The sequence below is a fragment of the Syngnathoides biaculeatus genome, chromosome 9 (genome assembly GCF_019802595.1).
Source record: "Syngnathoides biaculeatus isolate LvHL_M chromosome 9, ASM1980259v1, whole genome shotgun sequence".
Lineage (NCBI taxonomy): Eukaryota > Metazoa > Chordata > Actinopteri > Syngnathiformes > Syngnathidae > Syngnathoides > Syngnathoides biaculeatus.
The window spans coordinates 31,176,468-31,202,463 of record NC_084648.1 but is presented as its reverse complement, the minus strand read 5'-3'; the positions used below and the strand labels follow the sequence as shown (position 1 = coordinate 31,202,463).

At 45.1% G+C, this 25,996-nt stretch overlaps 1 protein-coding gene across 1 annotated transcript; it reads left to right on the top strand.

Annotated features, from left to right (window-relative positions):
• Positions 1-504: 504 nt before the first annotated feature.
• LOC133506207 (von Willebrand factor A domain-containing protein 7-like) lies at positions 505-25,555 on the top strand. Its single transcript, XM_061830123.1, has 18 exons — positions 505-575; positions 1,203-1,434; positions 7,287-7,494; positions 8,034-8,119; positions 8,235-8,328; positions 9,845-9,973; positions 16,422-16,608; positions 16,717-16,895; positions 17,170-17,282; positions 17,429-17,545; positions 20,241-20,441; positions 20,521-20,656; positions 20,735-20,887; positions 20,983-21,075; positions 21,190-21,299; positions 21,682-21,846; positions 24,402-24,707; positions 25,082-25,555. Exons 2-18 carry the CDS (start codon positions 1,234-1,236, stop codon positions 25,514-25,516), a joined length of 2,913 nt encoding a protein of 970 aa, XP_061686107.1. The 5' UTR covers positions 505-575; positions 1,203-1,233; the 3' UTR covers positions 25,517-25,555.
• Positions 25,556-25,996: the final 441 nt, after the last annotated feature.

Below are 25,996 nucleotides of genomic sequence, written 5' to 3'. Positions count from 1 at the left end.
TGCAGTCTTGTAAACTAGACTATGAAGAAAATAAATAAAACCATGGAATCAGGTTTTGAATGCTGACGTCATGTGGATTATGTGCTCATAGCACTGGGTCATTGACTTGTTCATCCAATTGCATCCTCAGATGCAGTGAAGGAAACTGTACTTACTGAATGTGCAAATATCCTTATTTTACATACAGTATTGTGCAAAGGTCCTAAGCTCTCACTAGTTTTGTCTTTACAATGAACCTCCCTGAAAAGAGATGACATCTGAGCTACAAGCCACAACACAAGGTGCCCTTGTCAGTGTTCATTCAGTATGCACTTGTTTTTAATCTGTTTGCCCTACCCATAATGTTAAGTTTGTTGTTGTCTCCACTGGGCATGGATGAGGGCACCCAATCCAATTCACAAAATACACGTACACACACAAGTGCACACATATTGTACACACAGGCGCTCCCTCAGACAGACACACACAGTGAGATAAAGAAAACACACAACGCAATCTACCGATGTGGAATGTACTCATATAGCACGTGAAGCTCTCCCCTTTCTGGCTGAACTAATGGATTAGAAAACATTAAGGTAAGACTGTTAAATTATGTTTTTTCTCGGTAATTTAAATTGTTTCAGTAGTTGATGACATTAAAATTTTTACTTGGGATCACATTTCGTATTTAAGAATAAGTGCAGTCCTTCACAAAAATAATTACAGTTACAATCTCCTCCTGGCGGCACGGTGGTTCAGATGGTAAAGCTTGGCCTCACAGTTCTGAGGTCCTGGGTTCAATTTTGGCCCCGCCTGTCTTGAGTTTGCATGTTCTCCCCATGCCTGCGTGGGTTTCCTCCAGGCACTCCGGTTTTCTCCCACATACCGAAAACATGCAACATTAATTGGACACTCTAAATTGCCCCAAGGTGTGAGTGTGAGTGCAGCTATTTGTCTCAATGTGCCCTGCGATTGCCTGGCAAACAGTTCAGGGTGTGCTCTGCCTCCTGCCTGTTGACAGCTGGCATAGCCTCTAGCACTCCCTGTGACCCTCGTGAGGATAAGCGGTGAACAACACGGATGGATGGATGGATGGATCTCTTCTTTTTATTACTCAGTTTCATTCACTTCTCTATCTGATAACTCTAATCAAACATAGAGTGTGCATAATAGGAACAACTCTAGGGAAGTGGCTGAAGAAAAAGTTTGCTTTGTGATTTCAGTTTCCCTTCATCCGCCATCATAACGATCATCATGAGCACCACGTGGTTATTCCTGCTGCCAGTTGTTGTGGCCCTCGTCCTTATAGGCCCAACTCAAAGCTTCAAACCACTGTTTGTATTCAATGGGAACTCCATCTCTCACCGTGAGATTACCACAAGGGCAGTTCTCCAAAAGACGGCTGAAGTCTGCCAGAGCATTGCTGCTGGAGAGGGACTGGACTTCAGTCTGACTGTAAGCACTCGGGCCTTTAAAGTCCAACTGATATGCCCATGAACATTCTAAAATAGATATTGTCATGAAAAACACATTTAACATCATTCACCTCAATGTCTATACATAGTGGCACCTGCTCTGAGAGAGGAACAACAGAGATTTTCAGATTTTTCCGATGCCCCCTTTGATACGGAAGCTCTTTTCGAAGAAGTGAACATCTCAGAGTCGAGTGAAGTGACTGAGGCATTACCATATCATTTCGAGCCATGATATGCAGATCACTTCTAACTAACAACAGACTCCCTGACAGTATGTATAACAGTATGTAGCATACTCAGCCATGAGCGTCGACAACGCCATGAAGCGGCCTGGCCCAGCCGCAATGAGCAACCGCGGCCCGGTGCCATGATAATTCACCATTGATTGATTATTTTCTAAATCTTGGTTTTTAAACTGTGTGTAAATTTGACATTCTATGTATTTTTAAAACTGAGCTGTTGTATTTTCATTTTCTTCCTGCGGAAGGAAGCATCATTGTCATTGTTAAAAGAAAGATTACGTCATCCCCCAAACAATTTTTTTAATAGCTCTATACACACCTAACTGTCATTTGGAACCCATGAAGCTCTCGTCCTTTGCACCTGTGAAATCCATTTTTCATGACGAACCGGGTCTTTTAGAAAAGTATAAAGAGTGAAACCATCCTCCCAAGTGTTCAAGCAATATCCAGCAATACAACGAGCCGGTATTTTGGCTGACTTGAAGGAACAAAGAGTTACCTTCCCGCAGGTAAAACTGGTATAAACACATGAACCCGCCTGAGTGGGTGCCTGCTCATAACGTCACTTCCTGATTCTTCTCCAAAACAAATCCCTCGAGAGAATTTTCATGGCGGGAGTTACAAAAAGCCATATACATCAAAATCATGTTGTGTGGTGAAAAAACAGATGGGTCCATTCGGGCTGCCTTTTTTTAATTATTAAAAACATACTAAAAATCATGCTTTTGGTGTCAATGGGACTTTAAATTTTGCTGTTTGTTTATTTTGGCAGTGAACTCCACTTTTAGTGTAGTTGCATCTTCCTGGTCAATATGGTAAAATTATACACACCATTATAATGTCCTCACCGCTCCCACATGCACTCTTGTACAGTCTAATGTGATTCAATGCAAGTTATGACACTGAGAATTGTAATTCTAATCATTTGTATATTATTGTACGTGTAGTTTCCTGAAGTGTACTAGTTTGGGAGCAACGCATCTGTTCAAAGTTCTGTTTCCTTATGCACCTAAATTAAAGTCAAATTAAAATAAGAAGCTACGATTGGCTGGTAACCAGTTCAGGGTGTACCCCATTGACGGCTGGGATAGGCCTCCAGCACATCCTGCGACCCTTGTGAGGATAAGTGGCTAAGAAAATGGATGGATGGATGGATGGATGGATGGATAAAATAAAAAGCACACAACTATGGAGTGTAGTTCTTTAACAGTATTCTATTGGCTCTCATTCAATGTGCATCCATCCATCCATTTTCTACCACTTCATCGATTCGGGTGGTGGGGGAAGTAGCTTCAGCACGGACAACCCAGACTTCCCTGTCCCCAACCACTTCTTCCAGGTCTTCTGGGGGGATCCAGAGGCGTTTCCAGGAGACATAGTCTCTCCACCGTGTCCTGGGTTTCCCCCAGGGTCTCTTTCGAATGGAACATGACCAGAACACCTCACCAGGGAGGCGTCCAGGAGGCATCCGGATCAGATGCCACAGCCACCTCATTTGCCTCTTCTCGATGCGGAGGAGCAATGGTTCAACACTAAGCCCCACCACCCCGGAAGTCCGAGCTTCTCACCCTATCTCGAAGGGAGAGCTCCGACATCCGGCGGAGGAAACTCATTTTGGCCGTTTATATAGAACCACATTATCTGCAAAGAGCAGAGATGGGATGCTGAGGCCACCAACCCGGACCCCTTCTATGCCCTGGCTGCGCTTAGAGATTCTGTCCAAAAAAGTTATGAACAAAATCGGTGACAAAGGGCAGTCTTAGCAAAGTCCAACTCTCACCAGAAACGAGTCTGACTTATTGCGCACCAAACTTAGACAGCGGTCGTACAGAGACCGAAAACACGATATCTGGGTTCGGTACCCCATACTCCCAAAGAACCCCCACAACACTCCCCGGGGGACACAGTCGAACGCCTTCTCCAAGTCCACAAAACACACATAGACTGGTTGGGCAAACTCCCATGCACCCTCAAGGATCCTGCCGAGGGTGTAGAGCTGGTCCACTGTTCCACGGCCAGGACGAAAACCACATCGCTCCTCCTGAATCTAAGATTCGACTTCCCGACGGACCCTGCTCTCCAGCACCTCTGAATAGATGTTACCAGGGAGCCTGAGGAGTGTGATCCCGCTATAGTTGGAACACACCCTCCAGTCCCCTATCTTAAAAAGGGTGACCACCACCTCCCCAGTCTGCCAATCCAGAGGCACTGTCCTCGATGTCCATGCGATGTTGCAGAGGGGTTTTAACCAGGACAGCCCCACAACATCCAGAGCCTCTAGGAATTCCAGGCGAATCTCATCCACCCCCAAGGCCCTACCACCAAGGACCTATTTAAGACCCTCGGTGACTTCATCCCCAGAGATAGAAGATCCCGCCTCAAAGAACCCAGACTCAGGGGAAAGTGTGTTGGTAGAATTGAGGTGGTCTTCAAAATATTCTCTCCACCGACTCACAACAGCCCGAGTTGAGGTCAGCAGTGCCCTATACCCATTATACACAGTGTTGAAGGTGCACTCCTCCCCCCTACTGAGACACCGGGCGGTGGACCAGAATTGCCTGAAAAGCCGACTTGAAGTTGTTCTCCAAGGGCTCACTGAACTCCTCCCACGCCCGAGTTTTTGCCTCTGTGACCACCAAAGCTGCATTCCGCTTGGCCAGCCAGTACCTATCACCTGCCTCATTTTAAAAATGCACAATAGGACTCCTTTTTCAGCTTGACCGCAGCCCTCACTGTTGGTGTCCACCAACGTGTTCGGTGGTTTCCGCCACGACAGACACCGACCACATTACAGCCTCAGCTCCAGTCGGCTGCCTCAGCAATGGCGGCGCACAACATCATCCACTCGGACTCACTCGCCTGTTTCCTGACTAACCCTGTAAGCCTGTCGCTCCTGTTCCTGCTGCTTGTGCTGACTGACTCCCCGGTTACCGACATTGGAACAAATAAAGACTTACTCCTAACTGCCTTCCTGTCCACCGAGTTGTGCATTTGGGTGCGCCCTCGAGTCCTGGTTGTGACAATTTTGCTTAAACCAAATTTATTTGTACAGAGCGTTTCATACCCAAGGTAACGTAATGTGCTTTACATGATTAAAAGCACTTAAATATAAAGAAATGAAACATTTAAAACTGATATTTTTTAATGAAAATAAAAGTGCAATCAAACAGCATAAAGTGCAACAATATTAAAAACTGGAAATACTTTAAAAAGCATGAGAAAAAAAAGAGTTTTAACCTGAATTTAAAAAAAAAATTCACACCTGGGGCTGAGATCACTTCTGTTAGCAACGTATTCCACTTGTGTGCAGCATAATAGTTAAATGGTGTTTCACCATCCTTGCTCTGGACTCTACGCTCTACTAATTGACTTGAGTCTGTCGAACTCAGAACCCGCTGGGTTTGCATTCCATTAGCATTTCTTTCATGTATTCAGGACCTAAACCAGTTACTGGTTTATAGACCAGTTGCAAAACTTTCAAATCTATTCTAAAGCTGACTGGAAGTCAATGTAAAGACTTACAGTAAGAATTAATTAGTTAAATGCTCTGACCTCTGTTCTTGTCAGAACCTGAGCTGCAGCATTCTGAATGTGCTGCACCTGTTCAATGCTCTTTTTGTGGAGTCCAGTCGGTCAAAACAATTATCTCTGTTTTGTTGTGGTTTAGTTGAAGAAGATTGCTCATCCTGTTATTGATCTGCTTTAGACAGTGGCATAACACCTTGATTGAACTGTAGTCATCTGGAGAGAGTGCTCGATATAACTGTGTGTTATCTGCATAGCTATGATAGTCAAAATTAAAGTTCTGAAGAATTAGACCCAAGGGTAGCAGATACAGGCGGAACAAGATGGGTCCAAGAACTGACCCTTGAGGGACCCCATTACCATTGTTGAGTTAGAGCACTTCTCATGGTTACAAAGTAACTCCATTCGTCCAGGTAGGACCTGAACCATATAAGGTCCGTTCCATTCAGTCCTAATTGAGTTTCCAACATATCAGTATGTTATGAGCTACCATATCAAAAGCCGCACTGACATCCAACAAGACCAAACTAACACCTTTCCTGAGTCAGTATTAGACCTTATAACATTTAGCTGTTTTGATAAGAGCAGATTCTGTACTGTGATGAGTTTGGAAACCTGATAGAAATTTGTCAAAATGTCCATTTAAATTGAAGAAATTGCTGAGTTAATTAAAATCTAACTTTTTCAACAATCTTGTTTATGAAATGGAGATTCGACGTGGATCTATAACTAGCTAACATGCATTCGTCCAATGCTCTGTTTTGTTTTTTGTTTTTTTGTTTTTTGGAAGAGGCTTAAAAGCAGCTATTTTTAGAGCTTTAGGAAAATCATCAGATTGAAGTGAGTAATTGATCATTTCCTGCATTTTATCATTTGTCTGATTTGTGCTAGATAGATTGTATATTTTCCACTCAAATATGTCAACACTGTTAATCAGATTAACAGATAAGATTCTTCATGGGTTGAGGAGGGGCCCATTGCATCTTAGTGGATGGTGGTTTCAGGTGAGGGGAGATGAGAGCCCTTGGGATGGTATGGGGTGGGCTCCAACTTGATGATAATCTTCACCCTATCCATCAGTCCTAACAAGGCATTTTGGCTCGTAGAGAGTGAGTCTTGCATTAGGCTTGGCTTCAATGGGACAAGGGGAGGTATGGGAGAATGAAAGTGCTGGCTCATCTCATTTGTCATTTGCTCCTCCCATTGTTTGGAGCTTTTCTCTTGTTCCTCCATTTGTTTGGGAACAACTGCATCCTTGAGTTGTGTAAACATTGCCACTGTTTTGTTTTTGGGCAGGTGAATGACGTACACAGTAAATATGTTACCAACTAAAAACTTTATCCCTTGCATATTTACGCAAAAACCGTTAGGCTGGTAAAGATGTCTGCGCTGCCAAAAAACTCGGAAATTGTCAATGAAACTCACAAAGAGTACACTACACACTTTGCTTAACCACTTATTTAATTGACGCAGCCTCAAGAAATATACATCTCAAAAATGTACGTGTGGGAGAGGTCCGCTTAAGAAAACCTCAGTATGCAACATTGCACTTTTGTTCAGCGATCAATACAGATCTCATTTCAGTACCACTAATTGGTGCTGTAGAAAATCCAGGGCCCCGATGTGTGTCATGACAGATTTCACAGTTAAGTGCTGATTAGTGATGTCCAGGATTTTTTTTCGCGGTATCAGAATCATTGGTAAAACACAGTACTTTGGTGTTCTTCTAACTACAAAAAACATTTCATGTTCTAAAGGGCTCCACAGAACAAAAACACTGTACTTAAAAATGCACATGGGAATATGAACAAAGGTTTCTTTATTTAAAATGATAATGGTGGAAGAGCAAACTACAGAAGTCGTGTTGACTGGTGGGGTGAAGCTGAAGGTGTACAACAATGAACAAGATGACAAAATAAGACTAAAAAAAATGCACACTGTCAGATCCTAACACTAATGTCATGGCCACATCTGAACAATTCCCCTATTTTAGCTCAACGTCAGTGTTCAGTCAGTCCCCAAAACTTCCAAATACAATTTTAACCATGGTTTCCTTTCTCTTCAGATTGATGACACTCTAACAGCTGAGCGGGTACACGAGGCCTGTTCCTCCTCAAGAAAATCAACCTCACTCATGTCCACTGTCTCATTCTATAGTTCCATTGCCTATATTTACTTCCAAAATGCAAATGTGGATTTAGTGTATGCACTCAGTAACAAGCACCATTTTGATAGCGAGACATTTCAGAAAGGACGAGACTTGATCACACAAGGTACAGCATCTCCTATTTTCTCTGAAATTCACTATTTATATCTGTTTCATATTCTTTCTCCTATTTATGTCTAACAACTATACAGCACTAATATGCAGGTATATGTCCTTGGAAGGAAGATGATCAAATCTTGTTTAACTCTGCCCGACAACAAGTGTCTGTACATACTGTATGATATGTTCTGAGGAAAGAAATTGATTGTTTTGATCACTGTTCATGCATCTGCTTTCTAAACTTTTATTTCAATGCGTTTGTCAATGTGATTTACAGCAACTGTTTTTGAAATATTAGTTAGAAGTAAAAGATGGAGGAAAAAATAGTTCAAAGTTTAACGGTACTGTAGTTAACCTAGTATGTAGACTGGTGAGCATGGGGCCCCACATTTTTTTTTTTTCTTTATTTAAAAACACCACTGATAGCAGAGCTTTTGACTTCTTCCTGATTCTGATTTTGTGAGAGTCCAATACACACTGAATTTGTGTATATATTTTTTCCCCATTTCACCACTAACTTTCTTCTGGTGTTTTTGTAATGATGAGGTGTGTCTGCTGTGAAGGCCAGTGTGAAACTGGAGAACTTCATAGCAGGGCGCTCAACACTTGGACAACTATGTCACACTCTGCAGGTGAGTTCAAAGGTGATTGACCGCGTTGGTAATGTTTAATAGAGGTGTACTTCTGAAAGTGGAATGCACTCATAAAGCATTTTGGGTCCCATGTAATGACATTGTATACTTCAAGGACTTCTACAGCCACAGCAACTGGGTGGAGTTGGGGTACACGGTTCCTTATCATGCCCTGATCAAACCTGACAAGCCTTTGGAGAATCTGGCAGGTAGAATGACAAATTTGTTCACATTCACAGCGAATACGCATTTCACACAAGGAATGTACAACCCTCATTTACAATGAAGTTGGGACAATGAGTAAAACCTAAACAGAAAGAGAATACAATGATTTTGAAAATCATTTTCCACCTACCTATAGTCAATTGAAAACAACAAAGAAAAGATATTTCATGTTGAAATATCCATCCATCCATTTTCTTAGCCACTTATCCTCACAAGGGTCGCAGGAGTGTTGGAGCCTATTCCAGGTGTCAACGGGCAGGAGGCGGGGTACTCCCTGAACTGGTCGCCAGTCAGTGGCAGGGTAGATATCGACATCATCACTGAGTGGCGATCAATCCTACGCTGCCCACACCAAAGTCAGACGTGTGTACCACTACACCATCAGTGACTCTCATGGTGAAACATTCGTTTTTTATTTTTTTGTAAATATTTACTCTTTTTGAATGGGACGAGAGGAACAAAGAATAGGAGGTTAAGAAGGAATGGTGAAAAAAAAGACCTGCTTAGAACATTCCACAGGTCATCACGTTAATTGGGGAAAGACGATTTTTATGATTGGGGATAAAAGGGGGATCCATCAAAGGCTCCGTTGTTCAAAAGCAAGGATGACCTTTGAGCCCCCAGGCAGCTCTCTACAAGAGAATGGCAACCTTGTGTAAAGAATATTGCCACATGGGCTCAGGAACATTTAAAGAAAACACTACCTGCTAATGTGTGTCATCGCTACATCTACAAGTTCAATTTGAATTTTTACCATGCAAAGTGAAATCCATATATCAAGAACATCCAGAAACGCCACCGGGTTCTCAGGGCCCGAAATCATCTGAGATGAACTGATGCAAAGTGGAAAGGTGTGCTGTGGTCTGAAGAGTTCACATTTTAATGGACATCATGTCATCTGGGCCAAAGAGGATAAGAACCATCCATATTGTTATTAGCATAAAGTTCAAAGACACCATCTGAAATGGTATGTATGTGGGTCTGTTTGTTCCCATGGAATGGGTGACTTGGATATCTGTGAAAGGACCATTTATGCTGGAAAAGTACATAAAAGAGTCATGTCTGACTAACAGTTCTGAGGACCCGGGCCCAAATACGCCCTCACGTGTGTGGAGTTTGTATGTTCTTCCTGTGCCTGAGTGGCTTTTCTCCAGGTACTCGAGTTTTCTCCCACAACAGAACGTGCATTTTTGGTTAACTGAAGACTCTAAATTGCCCGTCAGTGTGAATATGACGGTGTACCTTGCCTTTCACTCTTAGTCAGATGGGATAGCCTCCAGCACATCAGCAACCCTATTGAGGATAATCACTCAAGAAGATAAATGAATGTATTCTCTTTTTATTTAAATTCCACACAACATCCCAATTTCATTGGGGAGTTGTACTTGCATTATGTGCAAATACTGATGGACATTAGCTACCTCAAAAACTGCTTTAAAACGTCATTAGGAATGTTTTTGGGTTGTGATTATTCTGATTATTTGCTGAATTTGTGTGCAGGACCAAATGTTCCCACATGTCGAAACTGTGCAGGAAGGAACTGTAACAACAACCTTTTGCCTAATGTGCTGGAAAAGAGGCTTCTCACTTCTGGCTACTTCAATATTTTATCCTCAAAAAAGCCTAAAGGTAACGCGGGGCTCCTTGATGATTAGTCATCTTATCATTGAAGGTGCTGGAAACTGAAACAATGTTCTGGTGGTTGGTACTACCTTAAAACAAATGTTTTTTGTGGAGATGGGAAGACGAAAAATGAAAACTGTGACTAGCAATGTGGTAATGAAATGGGAAGCAAGATTTGGATTTTTGACCTGAGTCCCTTTGTCTATTTTGTCCCAGATCAACCAACATACTGTACTATATGCCTCTTGCTGTGACATCGATAAATATCCCTTAAAGTTTGGATAAATTCAGGGATTCCAATCTGAAAAGCACTGACAAAGAAGAGATTTCAACAAAAATAGCATACAATAGGTTAGGTGTTCTCAATGGGTCAATCGTGAGAGGCTGGTGGCTTGAAAAGTAGATCTTGGAATAAGAAAGTCTGGGCATCCCTGCATTAGATGAATCAAATAAGTGATCTCACTGGCATTTAACCTATTTTGTTGCTAAAGTGATTGTCATGTGCAAGGCTGGACCACAGCCAAGAGGGGCGTGGCCTGGTCACAGATGACACCTGTCATCGGTCACAGCTGTTTCACATGAGGCACTTTGATGAGACCATGTATTTAAGTTGGAGTTTTGTCACTGGCATTTGCCAGTTCATCAAGTATGCTTTACCACATCCAGGGTTACCCCACCACTGCGCCATTATAGTCCAGTAACGCTTTTGTTATGCTCTTTAGTTGACTCACAGTTATTGGACCTTGTTTCTTGTTTTGTGGATCCTGCCTTCTTGGACTGTGTTGTCGTGCACAACTTAGTTTGTAATAAAGACCATTTGAACATCATGTCCTCGTCTTGGAGTCCTGCATTTGGGGCCGCCCCCACACCATTGGTACGTAACATAATGAACTGCCAGAACAGGACCCAGCAGGGAAGACACTGCATCGCTGGGCACGTAGATGGTGACGCCGCCTCCCTGAGAATCAAGCATCTCCTATCTGGGTGGGCTCCGTTATGTCATCCTCTCCGACCTTGCCACCCGCACCGCCTGTATGCCATGATTACATCCCAACCATGACCCGTTCACCACCGCTTATTGTTTTGGATTCAGATTTTTCAGATTATGAGGAAGACTTTAATTTATATAACCAACTGCCTGATTCTGACTCAGACAATGAATTTGAAATTTCCCTACCGGTGATGAGTCGTAAGGAGTTTGTTTCACGGTCTCACGCTTCCCGCTCCTGTGTGCCTTCATTCGGTGAGTCCAAGTCATCATCCTCTAATCCTTTTTTCGGAACCCGTTTGGCCATCTATACAGGCCCTCCGTGTGGTGGCCAGATGAAACGCCCAAGCAGGGTGCCGCCTTGCGCCTCCCGCTGCGCGGCAACCAAGACACCCAAACCACTGCAGACTATCGCCCAGTACACGGCGGCAACCAAGCCACAGAGTCATCCCACTTCCGCTACAGCGACGGCCGAGCCTCAGCCAACCTCCATTGGTGCTTTGCCGACAACCAAGCCACAGCGTCATCCCGCTTCTGCATCAGCGACAGCCAGGACGCATCTATCATCCATTCATGTATCTCCAACGACAGCCGGGCCTCAGCCGATCTCTGTCGGCGCTTCGCCAGCAACCAAGCCACAGCAAGTGGCAACCGATCCCCAGCTGCCTCATGACCACGTCCTGGGAGGTCTTCGTCCAGAGGCCGTTGCATGCTCCCATCTGGTTCCTGCTTCGCCTTTGGGTTCCTCCTTGAGGACGTCCACCCGGATCACCCCGTAGGGACCCTGGTGCTTGGCGTCCTGGCCGACCTCCTGACCTGCTCCGGACGCCTCGATTTGGGTGGCCTGGATGGCCACCAGACTGACTGGGGTTGGGGGGTTGGTGCCCTCCCTTGGTCCCCCTTCCACCCTCCCCTGGTCATGTTTTTTGTTCTGTTTTTTGGTTTTTGTCACGTCTTGCACCCGCGCCTTGAGGGGGGTTCTGTCATGTACAACGCTGGACCATGGCCAAGAGGGGCGTGGCCTGGCCACCGTGCTGAGTAGTTTCATTTATGACACCTGCTGTCATGATCCTGGCTCCCTGCCCAGGCTGGGAGTGGCCAGCCAATTAGTCGGTGCACACCTGCACCTCCTCCCAGCTGATTACACCTGGTACAGATAGGACCCGGGGGACGAACAGGCCTCCGCCAGATTTTTGCCTTTGATGCCTCATTCCCGCAGTCCCGTTTGCCTGTCTTCTGCCTTCTGTGTACCGACCCACGCCTGTCCCCTGACCACCCTCGTAAGCCTGCCGTTACTATTACCTCTGTTTGTTTGGACTGTCTGCCTGATCCCTGACCTTGGACCGAATAAAGGTTTCCTCTGTACTGCCTGCTTGTCTCTAGAGTCGTGCATTTGGGTCCGGCCTCGAGCCCCATTCGTGACAGAATGATCTGGCCACAACCCAGCCGACTCAGAAGCTATCCGTCGCTCACTGCAAGTCCAGGGCAGGGCTCTCCAGGTAACCAATCAGAGGCTCCAGGAGATCTGCGCCCGACTGGAGCTGTGGCTTGCCTACCAGGCTAGCGCGGCTGCCATGCCAATGGTGGGCACTCCGCCTGTACTACCGGTTCCGCCCGCACCGTCCGCCATGGAGCTCCCCTGTGCCTGTGTAACCCTGCTAAGTTCCTCTGCCGGGTACCACACCGCATACAAACCCTGCGTATGGTCTTTCCAGACGCTCACACGGAGCGCATTAGCTTTCAGGTTTTTAACTCATGTAGCAGTGACATAATCTTGGGGAGCCCGTGGCTCAAAGAACATAATCCGCACATTGATTGGGTCACGGGTCAGATAAAGGCGTGGGGTGAGGATTGCCACAAGCAGTGCTTCACCTCCCGGGGGACGGAAGGATTCAAATCGCGGAACTGAGTACAGCTTCGGAACTAGCCGAGGTGCCCTCCTGCTACCACAATTTGAAGGAGGTTTTCTCTGAATCTAAGGCAAAATCTTTGCCGCCGCATCGGCCATACGACTGCGCGATTGAACTTCTCCCAGGCACCTCACCCCCCAGAGGGAAACTGTTTTCATTAACAGGACCAGAGCACCAGGCCATGAGGGACTACATCGAGGAGTCGTTGGCAGCCGGACTCATTCGCCCCTCGTCCTCACCAGCCGGTGCAGGGTTTTTCTTCGTCAAAAAGAAGGACACCACGCTACGACCCTGCATCGACTACCGAGGACTGAACAATATTACAGTCAAGAACAGGAATCCCTTGCCTCTGATCGCGACGGCATTCGAACTCCTCCAGGGAGCCCGGATCTTCACCAAGCTGGACTTGCGCAGTGTTTACAATCTGGTGCAGATCCGGCAAGAAGACGAATGGAAGACGGCGTTCAACACTCCCACGGGACATTCCTGAACAAGAACGTATTTGTGTATCTCGACGACATCCTAATCTTTTCATCAGACCTGACCTCCCACATCTGGCAGGTCAGAGAGGTGCTCCGGCGTCTGTTGCAGCACCAGCTGTTCGTAAAAGTGGAAAACGCGATTTCCACCGAGCGTCCGTGTCCTTCCTGGGCTCCATCCTGGCAGAGGGAGAGATACGTATGGATCCCGGGAAGGTCGACCCGGTGCTTCGGTGGCCCACCCCCGCCAGCAGGAAGGACGTGCAGAGGTTCATAGGCTTCGCAAATTTCTATAGGAAGTTCATACGGAACTTCAGCTCTGTGGCCGCCCCTCTGCACGCTCTCACCTCGCCACACAACGTCTTGGAGTGGTCCAGGACCTGCCAGGAGGCCTTCGACAAGCTTAAGGCGAGTTTCACCACTGCGCCCATCCTCATTGTTCCGGACCAAGATCACCAGTTTGTGGTGGAGGTAGACGCATCAGACTCAGGAATCGGAGCCATCTTGTCTCAGAGGAGTCCCAAGGATGGAAGGATCTACCCGTGTGCATTCCTGTCAAGGAAGCTGACCCCAGCAGAGAGGAACCACGACGTAGGAGATTGCGAACTGCTGGCGGTCAAGATGGCAATGGAAGAGTGGCGGCACTGGCTGGAGGGCTCGCAAGTGCCGTTTGTGGTCCTCACTGTCCACAAGAACCGAGAGTACCTGAGGACCGCGAAGCGGCTCAATGCCCGCCAAGCCAGGTGTGCCCTATTCTTCGCCCGCTTCCACTTTACTCTGTCTTTCCGCCCAGGCTACAAGAACAGCAAGCTGGACGCCCTCTCACGGATCCACGGGGGGAGCGCACGGAATCCGTGGCCGCTCCTATCCTGCCAAAGGCGTGCTTCGTGTCCGGCTTCACCTGGGCGGTCAAGTCGCCTGTGACGGAGGCCTTGGGAGAGACACTGCCACCCGTGGATTGTCCGTCTGATCGCCTTTTCGTCGTTCCATCACTGCAGGGAGACGTCGTCAACTGGGCCCATACCAACAAAACGGTCTGCTACCCGGCAATGGCAAAAATGCGTTCCGTGGCCGAACAAAGATTCTGGTGGCCCAACCTCAGCAAGGACGTGAGGGAGTTCATCAACCCCTGCCCGGTGTGTGCGGCCAATAAGCTTCCCGCTTACGACCTGTTGGAGAGTTGCGACCTCTGTCCATCCCCTTCCGCCCGTGGTCACAGATTGCACTGGACTTCGTCACCGGCCTACCGCCCTCCCAAGGGAACACAGTGGTGCTGTCTGTAGTGGACCGATTCTCTAAGATGGTCCACTTCGTGCCGCTTCCGAAGATTACGTCGGCCAAGCAGACAGCCCAGCTGGTGTTAGACGAGGCCGTCCGCAACCACGGGCTTCCCCGGGACATCGTTTCAGACAGAGGTCCGCAATTCAGCACCCGCTTCTGGTAGGAATTCTGCCCCCTCATCGGCGCTTCGGCTAGTCTGACATCGGGTCATCACCCGGAGTCTAATGGCCAGACAGAGAGGGTTAATCAGGAGTTGGACTTCAATGCTTGGCGTCCAAGGACCAGAGCCAGCACCTCAAATGGGTAGAGTATGCCCACAACTCTCTACCCTCTGCTTCAACAGGTATGGCTCCACACCACGTCGTGCATGGCTATCCTCCCTCTCAGTTTCCTTCACTGGTCACAGACTCCGCGGTGCTGTCGGCCTTGGCGGTGGTACGACGCTGCAATCGGACTTGGGAGGCAGCTCGGAGGGCACTGCTGTGCATGGGCAGCCTCTACAAGTCCGCAGTGGACCGCAAGAGGAGGGTTGCACCAGAACTCAGGGTGGGACAGCGAGTGTGGCTCTCCACCAAAGATCTCCCACTGCGGACGGAATCCCGCAAACTTGCTCCCAGGTTCGTTGGTCTGTTCCCCATTACCAAGATCATTAACCCGGTCACTGTCTCACTGAAACTGCCCAGGTCGATGAGGTTGCACTCTATGTTCCACGTCAGCCGACTACACCCTTCGCCGCTGACTCCTCCGGCCAAGCTCCCCCGGCCCTCCCGCATGGTGGACGGCGGGCCGGTGTATACTGTGCGCCGGCTGCTGTCTTCCCGCCGCAGAGGAAGGGGGGTCCAGTACCTGGTGGGCTGGGAGGGATATGGACCGGAGGAGCGCTCTTGGATCCCCTCTCGCTTCATCGTGGACCCCTCCCTCATCAGGGACGTCCACGCGGCCCATCCAGAAGGCCCTGGGCCTTAGGCAGTCAGCCAATTGAGGTGGGGGTGCTCTCATGCTCCTTGCTTCCTGCCCAGGCTGGGCGTAGCCAGCCAAATAGTCGGCACACACCTGCACCTCCTCCCGGCTGATTACTCCCGGTACATATAGGACCCGGGGGACGACTAGGCCTCTGCCAGATCGTTGCCTTTGATGCCTCGTTCCCACACTCCCGTTTTCCTGACTTCTGCCTTCTGTGTACTGACCCACGCCTGTCCCCTGACTACCCTCGTAAGCCTGCTGTTATTATTACCTCTGCTTGTTTGGACTATCTGCCTGATCCCTGAGCTTGGACCGAATAAAGGTTTCCTCTGTACTGCCTGCTTGTCTCTGGAGTCGTGCATTTGGGTCCGGCCTCGAGCCCCCGTTGATCACAGCTCTTTTCATGAGGCCCTGTGATGAGACCATGTATTTAAGTTGGAGTTTAGTCAGTGGCATTTGCCAGTTCGTCGAGTATGCTTTACCACATCCAGGGTTACTCCACCACTGCGCCATTATAGTTTTATTTTGTTTGGTTTTTTTTTTAGCTTTTGTTCTGCTTTTTGGTTGTCTCATAGTTATCGGACATTGTTTCTTGTTTTTTGGATCCTGCCTTCTTGGACTGTGTTGTCGTGCTCAACTTTAGTTTATAGTAAAACCCATTGAACATCACGTCTTCTTCTTAGAGTCCTGCATTCGGGTCCGCCCCACACCGTTGATACGTGACAGTGATGAGTTAGTATCAGGAACATAAATTGCAATTAGCTCTGACACTCAATTTCATTATGATAAATTCTATAGTAAGAAGCAATTTTGATGTGACTTTATACTCTTAGGTAAATGCAGCCATGGAGGTTGTTTCGACCAGACGAGTAAACAGGAGCCAGTTGGGGGCATCAATAAGGATGACATGAGATCTAGTCATGGCTCACTTCACACTCAGTCAGCTAATTTGGCTGTTATTGCTACTATGGACCTTCTGGAGGACATCAGAGTAGCTGTTGGAGAAAATAATTTCCTACGGTAAGAGACCTATGATCAAAACTTTAGCTCTAAGAGATGACACTAATCAGTATTAGCTAAGACTCAATGAGAACGCTCATATCAGTTTTCTCTTTTGCATTCCTGCAGGCTGATGGGTCTCTCCCAGTCCTCTGTGCTGTGTTTTGTCATCGACACGACAGGCAGCATGAGAGATGACATAGCCCAAGCTAAGACAGTCGCTTTTAACATCATCGACAGCAAGAGAGGAACCCTGGAAGAGCCTTCAGCCTACATACTGGTTCCTTTCAATGATCCAGGGATGCAGTGCACACAAGCGTACACAGTGTTTTCATAGAATTTGATATAGAGGTCCCTTGAATATTTACAAACTGGTACTTGGTAGATATTTTTTATTCTCATTATTATTTTGCTTTGTGTTGTAAGTCAAAATTTGAGTTAACCCAGAGAAAAAAAATCAACTTGCAAATCGGGTACTATTGTCGGTCTGATTTTTTCATACTTCAGTTTGACTGACAATTCACCACAGTATAATACAGGCTACTCTAAGAGAATGGTTGGGCACTGTATTGCTATTGGCAGGTTTTGGACCTCTTCTAGCAACTACGGATACAAACACATTCAAAGAATGGATCAGCGCCCTGACTCCCAGTGGAGGAGGTGACAACCCAGAGCTGAGCTTGTCTGGACTGCAGGTGTTTCCTTTCATGCTGTCTATTTCCATTGTAGACACAATTAAATATGGTGATTAATATTTAACCACAAAATGTTTTTTGCATCAAAGTCTGGTGAAATTTGAACTGAAATTCTGACTTTTTCATATCTTTTTGTTGGCTTACAGCTTGCCCTTACTGCAGCTCCACCCTTATCTGAGATATTTGTCTTCACTGATGCTCCAGCAAAAGATGCACATTTGAAAAGCACCATTACTGCTCTGATTGAGAGCACAAAGTCTGTAGTGAGTCTTTTTTTACATTTCTTGCTCCCTAAATGTCATATTCTTGGATCCCACCAGGATCAAGTGTTAGGTAGGAGACAATTCCATATACAGCAGTGGATTTTACAAAGATGACCAACATCCAAAATTCTACCGTATATAGTAAGGTTATCCATAGTAATGCATCACTTGGATAGTAAATGCATCCAGTAATAGTTTCGATTTAAAATGACGGACAAAATCTGTTAGTTCCAGAACTGGGGTATGCATTGGCATGTATTGGCCATGTCTAATGTGGCAACATTTCCAGGCATTGATGTGGTGACCATGATGGCAAAAGTTGTATCAATCAATCACACAGAGCTCTGCACAGAGAGCGAGAGCACATATGGCGGTGATGGTCAAGAGGAATACGATACAAAAATATCTAGTGTCCTTTTTAATAATAAAAATCGCATACAAGGTAATATCAACACTTATTTTCACTTTACGGTATCTGACTAGTGTTTGCTACAGGTAGTACTGGCAGTCACTTTTGTGATTTTAGAACAAATTAATCGCAATTATGGAATTACCGATTCACGCTACACACTAATCTCGAAATTATCCAGTACTACTCTTAGTGGTCCGGAGAAAATGAAATGTGTTTTTCATTTTAGCACAACCGATTCCATCCATCCATTTTCTTTGCCGTTTATCTTCATGGGAATGCTGGAGCCTATCCCAGCTGTCAAAGGGCAGGAGGTGGGGTACACCCTGAACTGTTTGCCAGCCAATCCAGTTACGCTTTCTTAGTCACATGACAACATCAAATACTAAGACACTCATCTGGATTGGCTGAGTGTTGGGTTCTGACTTGAAGTAACCCTGCCTTCTTAACCCAGCCATTCAAGTTATGCTTTCTTAGTATGTTATGTCACGTACCCCGCCTCCTGCCGGCTGATAGCTGGGATAGGCTCCAGCATTCCCATGACCCTTGTGACGGCTAAGAAAAAGGATGGATATCATAAATAATTACAAAGAGATATTGCAGCCACATAACGTTCCTCTGAGGGAAATCGTAACTAAAATGTGGCACGTGGCAAAAAATAAGTATGACACCGCTGCTTAAAGCTAATACAGCCATGAGTCTTTTTGGGATTGATGTGACAAGTTTTTCAGACCTTGATTTAGGGGTCCTCTGGCATTCCTCCTTGCAGATCATCTCCAGTTGTGTCAGGTAGGATGGTTGAACATTGGTGAACAGCAGTCCCCTCTATTGGAGCCAGGGTGGCTCTTCATGTCCCCAGTCCCCTCGCCACCCCTTCTCTCGCAGCATTTTGCATCACCTTGGCACCGCACTTGTTCTCTGTCAGAACTCATCACTGCCTGCATACAAGTTTACCACATCCAGGAAACCATCACCAGAGTATTAACATTTTGCGGTACACAGGCCAACCCTTTCCATCCTTTCCTGAAATCATACTTACCTCTGCATGTTCTCTTTCATCTCCAGTATTCCCTCGATCCCCTACACCTCAATATCCACTCCAGTCACACCGCTAAGTTATCCCACCTCCATTCCCCTTTAATGCTTTCCCGTTGTCCCGACAGTCCATCATCTCGCCTTGGATATCCTCACACAGCCAACCTTCAATAAACAAACCATTCTCATCAACTCCCCTTACTTCATTCTTCTTTTAGGTCCAACCTAAAGCAGATGTGATTCGTATTGTGACAATTTTCAGGTCTCTCCAGAGATGCTTAATTGGGTTTAAGTCAGGTCAAGAACATTCACAGATGTGTTCTGAGGCCACTCCTTCATTACATTAGCTGTGTGCTTAGGGTCATTGTCTTGTTGAAAGTTGAACCTTCTGCCCAGAGTGAGGTTTTGAGCACTCTGGAGAAGGTTTCCATCCAGGATATCCCTGTTCTTGGCTGAACTCATCTTTCACTTCGATTTGGAACCAGTTGTCCTGTCCACACAGTTGAAAGATACCCCCACACCATGATGCTGCCACCATCGTGCTTCACTGTTGGGACTATATGGTACAGGGGATGCGTCGAGGCACTGTACCATAAAGTCCCAACTGGTGGAGGGCTGCAATGATAGGTGACTTTCTAGAAACTTCTCCCACATCCTGATTGCGCTCAGCCACAGCAATCTTTGGGTTCTTCTTTCCCTCTCTAACCAAGGATCTTCTCGCCCGATTGCTCAATGTGGTCGGAAGGTTTCTGATCATCCCAAACATTTTACCGGTAGATTTAATGATTATGGTAGCTACTAAGCTCTGAGGAACCTTAAGTGCAGCAAAATCGTTTGTCTAACATTGGCCAGATGTGTGTCTTACCACAATTCTCTCTCTGAGCTCTTCAGGATATTCCTGCGCTGGTTCTTTTCTTCTTTTTTACAATCTTTTCCTCAAGTGCCTTGGATTCCACTCCACTACATTGGTCGAATCACACCCAAGAACAAAACACTTTAAGTGGCCTTACCAGAAGTCGGAGCCCTGACCAAAGCACCAGCTCTTTTTTTTTCTTTTCTATGAGGAACTGGAAAACAGAATAAACAGAGCAGGCAAACTCACAATTCCTAGGAATCAAATTCTCCTCTCTACTGGTTGGGAGACTACCATAAAACTCATATTATCACTTGAACATTTCAACCAAATGTATCCTATAGAAAGAAATTAAAGTGCGCACAGCAAACATGACGTTTGAACTCTTGCATTTTTAGGTGACTTTCCTGCTGACAGACGTCTTATCAAGTAGGCGAAAAAAAAGCCTTCAAGATGTCTTTTCTCGAGTAGTAGGCCAAATAGATGTTCAGCTCTACCGTGATCTAGCCCGGGCCTCTGGAGGTCAGGCCATTGAGGTCAGCAAGTCTGATCTTGCTCTGGCTACAAGTGTTATTGAGGATTCCTCAGGCAGCTCTATGGTAATATAAAGGAGGGACAAACAAATCTTGCACACGGTGTGTACTATATACCTATATAGTATGTGAATATCTCCTTCAGGTGACAGTTTTTCAAGGAGAGAGGAATCCCGGAAAGCCTGATCATTTTACATTCAATTTGGATGACTCACTAACAAATGTAACTATCTACATCACAGGGACTTCATCTCTCTCCTTTAATCTTATCAGCTCGACAGGTATCATTTGTACTAAACATCAGCCATGAAACCACTAACTGTTTGCACATGGTCAACATCCTGTTCCTATCTTTGCAGGAATATCTCAGAGTTCCAGTGAGTCCAGTGGCCCTCTGGTATCTTTGAACATGGCAGGTAACCTACGACGACTGAGGCTAAACGATGTCCGTGAAACAGGATTGTGGAAAATCAGTGTAGATTCTTATGACCCCTACTCAGTTAAGGTCACAGGTGAGTAGTGGAATGGGACTTAAAGTAACAGGTATATTGTCTTCTATATATTTTTTTGACCAATATAAAAAATTTTTTACTAATGTAAACATCAGGTCAAAGTCCAGTGAACTTCATCTACAACCTTGTGGAAGCCTTCAAAGGACTCCACGCAGACCTCTTTCTGAAGGAAGGACGCCCTCTTTCAGGTAAAACATCACATTCAGTTTCATCATGACACACATTGCCTTCAAAGTTATGAACCCTCATTTCTTGTCCCAGGAATTGCAAAAATGACATTTGTCTCTATTGCAAACTTTCAGATGGTAAGGCCACCTTCTTGGTCACAGTGACAGGGAGTGAGAGTGTAAATGTCACAGAGGTTACACTGTGTGACAGCTCAAGCGAAACAAAGGTCAACGGAACATTACAGGCATGTTTTAGAAAACAGAATGCTTATCAAGAAAATAATTAAATCCATGAATTGCATAGGAAATGTACCACTGCTCAATTCAAAAGAAATATGGAAGAATTATTGTCCATCCAGCCATCCATTTCTCTTATCCAGGGTCAGATTTTAGGGGCTTCTAATGGCTACTGTTCATTAGCGAGAGAGTTGAGTTGATGGATGGATGAATGAATGGATGGATGGATGGATGGATGGATGGATGGATGGATCATGTGTAATGTGCAGAAGAATATTGTATTCATATGAAAATTTACTGTAGCACTTGAGAGTAATGAGGTCTTCTATAATACTAAAATCACAGACTTGTTATCTTTTGACAACACTGGCTTTGTCCCATCTTCCACAGTCATTAGGAGGCTCTAATTTCTTGGTGACATTCACTGAAATTCCAATGGGTGATTTTGTTGTTCGACTGAGAGGAGAAGACAGAAGCTCATCATCACGGTCAACTCCAAGCAGGTTCCAGAGGCAGGCCTCCACTCAGATTAAAACTTCCAACATCTCTGTGACTGTGAGACCAAACTTCTTCAAATCTCTACCAAGGATAGCATTTACCTTACATCCAATCCCTCTCAGATCTCAAAACTCTCCATAATATAAATAACTATTATAACTGGTATCTGAGCAGTGTTGGGGACTACCTAATTACATTTGATAAAAGTATGTAATTGAATTCCAAAATGTATGTAACTATAATCTTTTACATTCCTGTGATAAAATATGTAATTAAAATTACAGTTCCCAATTGCATTACAATTTTACAATTTCTCTTGTCATTTCCTCCTTCTAAAGCTGGTACATGTAATTAGCTCTGTCTCGGTTTGTGCCATTCTGCGGTAGTCCCAACTATGACATATTTTTAGAAACATGACCTTTTAGCATCACTGAGTAGTATAGCATATGTGTATATGTTTGAGATTTTGAAAGGTTACAGCTTGAAAGGTTTAACTCATAACATAAAATTAAACTTCAAAAAACACAGACTTCTGAACACTTTCATTTTAAAGGAGAAATCCAGTACTTTCCATGAACAGTGTATCCAATAGGTCATGTAATAAGTACCCTATTTTGACAATGTGATGTTAAATCCTCTCTCATTTAATAGTGTTTTGAGAAGCTTTTTATCGACAATTACGAATTTTCAAGGGCGCTGCCATTTTCGCGAATCACATGATCTACGTGGGCGTATGTGACATGTACTGTGCCATTCCAAACACTGGATTACATGGGACACCATTATACCCAGCGCTGATTTCTCGGATTTATTCTCATCTGATGAAGAAATAGCAGTATCGGTTGATCGGGAAGACGGAGGAATACTTCTATACAGATTTGAAGCTGTGGCTGTAATTGATGTTGACTATTCGGATGGTTCTTCGGGCGGAATGACGCTGAGTCTGACTACTCCGAGGCCTACGCGCGATATAAGTGCGTAAACAAAGGCCCCCGGGAGCTCCGGGCTGGCAGCCGCAGATAGTTCTTCGGACGGGAATGACGCGAGTCTGACAAGCGAGCTCCGGGAGCGGCCGCGAGCCGAGGTTCCAGGCGGTGGAGGGGGTTAGCCCCGGACGCTGAAGCTAAGCTAAAGGCCTCAACCGCCACCGAAGGCAGGCCATGAGTTCCGGCGGCAGGCCGCGAACCGAGCTTCAATGTCCAGGCAGGCCTTTAGCGGCGGAGGGCTTTAGCCTAGCTTCAGCGTCCGGGGCTAACGAAGCGGGCAACACAGCTTCAAGGCGGCGGAGGCCGTTATTCCCAGACGCCGAAGCTAGGCTAAAGGCCTCCCCCGCCTGAAAGCTCGGCTCGCGGCTCGTCGGCGAACTCGCTCGTCAGACTCGTGTTATTCCCTTCCGAAGAACGATCCGCGGCTGCCGGCCTTGATCTCCCGGGGGCCTTTGTTTACGCACTTATGTAGCGTAGGCCTCTGAGTAGTTAGACTCCACATCATTCCGCCCGAAGAACCATCCGAATAGTCAACATTAATTACAGCCACAGGTTCAAACCAGTGTGAAAGTATTCCTCCGTCTTCCTGATCAACCGATATTGCTATTTCTTCATCAGATGAAGATAAATCCGAGAAATCAGCGTTGAGCATAATGGTGTCCCATGTAATCCAGCTGTTTGGAACGGCACAGTACACGTCACATACGCCCACGTAGATCATGTGACTCGAGAAAATGGCAGGACCCATGAAAATTCGTAATTTTCGAGAAAAATCTTCACTATTAAATGAGAAAGGATTTAGCATGACCATTGTCAAAATAGGGTACATATTAAATGACCTATTGGATACACTGTTCATCCAAAGCACTGGATTTGTCCCTTAATAACAGTTTTATTTATTTTTTTTGATAAAACTTTAACTTCTGATTTGTCATAAAAAGCGATATTTGTATAAATTGTGCACATTTGTCATTAGGGTGACATGGTTTTATGTATTCCACATTGCACACATACAATGTAGCAAGCATACTTTTAACACATATTTTATCACATTTGTTGTCAGTCATTATGTGTAAAGAAGACAGACCGTAAGTGATGAATTCCAAAACAGTAATCGAATTTAATCCATATTTTAGAGGAAACATTTCATCATACAGGTGATGATATTTTGTACATTCAGTAAAAAATTAGAAAAGTAATCGAAATGTGATTAAATGAACTTATTTAGATTTCTCTGAGAAAGTCATTATAATGGTTTTAGTGCTACTATATGCTGTGATTGGCATTACATTATTGCTCTTGATTAAATTAACATTTGCTTTTGAATGGTTAACATTCTATACAGAAGGAGCACCAGGACATGGCAGTTAGGAAAATAATACTGAAGTTACTTTTTATTGACTCTAACAGTTATTTTTTTCTTATTGTCCAATGCTTTCCGTTGTCATTTGCCAATATCACAAGTTGAGTTCTCACAAATTGAGAAAACGTCCTCAGGCGGTCTGGGTCCACTTTAGTGGGTTTAGATGGTAGCTTTCACATTCAACCAAGCAACAGTACCTCTAAAGAAATTACAGAAGTTTGTTTTAACATAACCAAGTGTGAATGGCTGTCCCACTTTTCTAGGCTGAGGCCAACAGCACCAACATAGAACCAGGCTCCACCGCCTCCATCCATTTTATTGTCACCTCAACTGCCAGTGGAGTCGGGACATTCATTGTGCGTGCCACCAATGACTGCAGCTTTGACTCTACATCACCGAGTTCAATCACCATAAAAGCAGACAGCAGAGGAAAAGCCAACAGCACCGTAACCCTAACTGTTCCTGACAGTGCAACATCGGGAACAGACGTGACACTTACAATTGAGGTGGAAGATCCAGCTGCTGATGATATTAACTATGTTGTCCTGAGGTTTTCCATCACTGCTAAGGTAAGAGAAAAGCAATGAAGGTGTTTCTAGAGTTATAATAAACGTTATTTATCACTGTGGCTACAAATAAAGTAGAGTTGCTTCTAGACTGTCATGACGCAAATTGGTTTTCCTTCTTTCTAAGTAACTCATAATTTTATGTAGAATTTAATTCTTCATAGGGCCAGACTAGTGCAAAATTGAATTGTAATTTCATGAGTAATAATAACAATGTGATATGTACTGACCATTAGATTTAAAAAGTACTTATTTCTATCTACAATACATACTTAGAACAGGTGTTAATCCAACACACGATGGTGATTTTTTTTCTCCAGTGATTTTTACATCTGATATAGATAATATTCTATAACTCATCCAATTTCTTTTTCCAGGTGACTGATTTTAACGGACCAGTCTGGCTCGAGGTCAGTACAACCACCAACTGTTCATCTTCATTGCTCTGCGACTCATCGCAGTGGCAGTTTATCGCCAATGTTACCGACGGTGTAAATGGAACAGGGATTGAAAGAGTCACAATCCGTGAAGGGAACGGCACCCTCAACACAACCACAGTGGTCGGGCCAGGAGGAGAGAACATCACCGTTGCCTCCTTCCAGTCCTCCTGCTGCGTAGACAGAGTAGAGCTCTCTCTTGTGGACAATGTTGGAAATGTTGGAATATGCGTGGGCCAAGTGAGACAACTCACCACAGTGGCACCTGTGACTGGATCCAGTGTGATGCCATGCACCACGTCCACTGGAGGGGACACCCTGAGCACAATGCTTTGCATCTGCATCACTGTTGTGACATTCCCACTTTGGATATAATGGTTGTCTGTTTATATGTGTGGTGGATATATCAGATACTTCGAGAAATGCTACATTCAAATCAGTCATCATTGTTGCTGTAGAATGAAAACAAATCATTTATATTATATTTCTTGATTGTGTCTTTGTACAGTCAGTAAATCCAGTGGGAAAATGTCTAAAATAATTATTGTATTATATTAGTATAATTATCATTGTACAATGACATTTGTTTTGATATGGTAGATACAGTACATAAATATGTACTGTAATTACATTTGGCAGTGTAATAAGATCAGATGCAGTGACTGAATCAGAAAATTCTGCTTTTAAAAAGAAGATACTTAGTCATGTTTTTATTTGTTTTACCACTAATCACATCGCTGAACGGAATGAATCATACCTCGCACTGGGGTCATCTCACCCTCCCCACAAAGGTGTATTTCAGAGTTCCTCTTGGACTGTTTCTGAATCACTCTTAATAGCTCTTGGAGTTTTTTA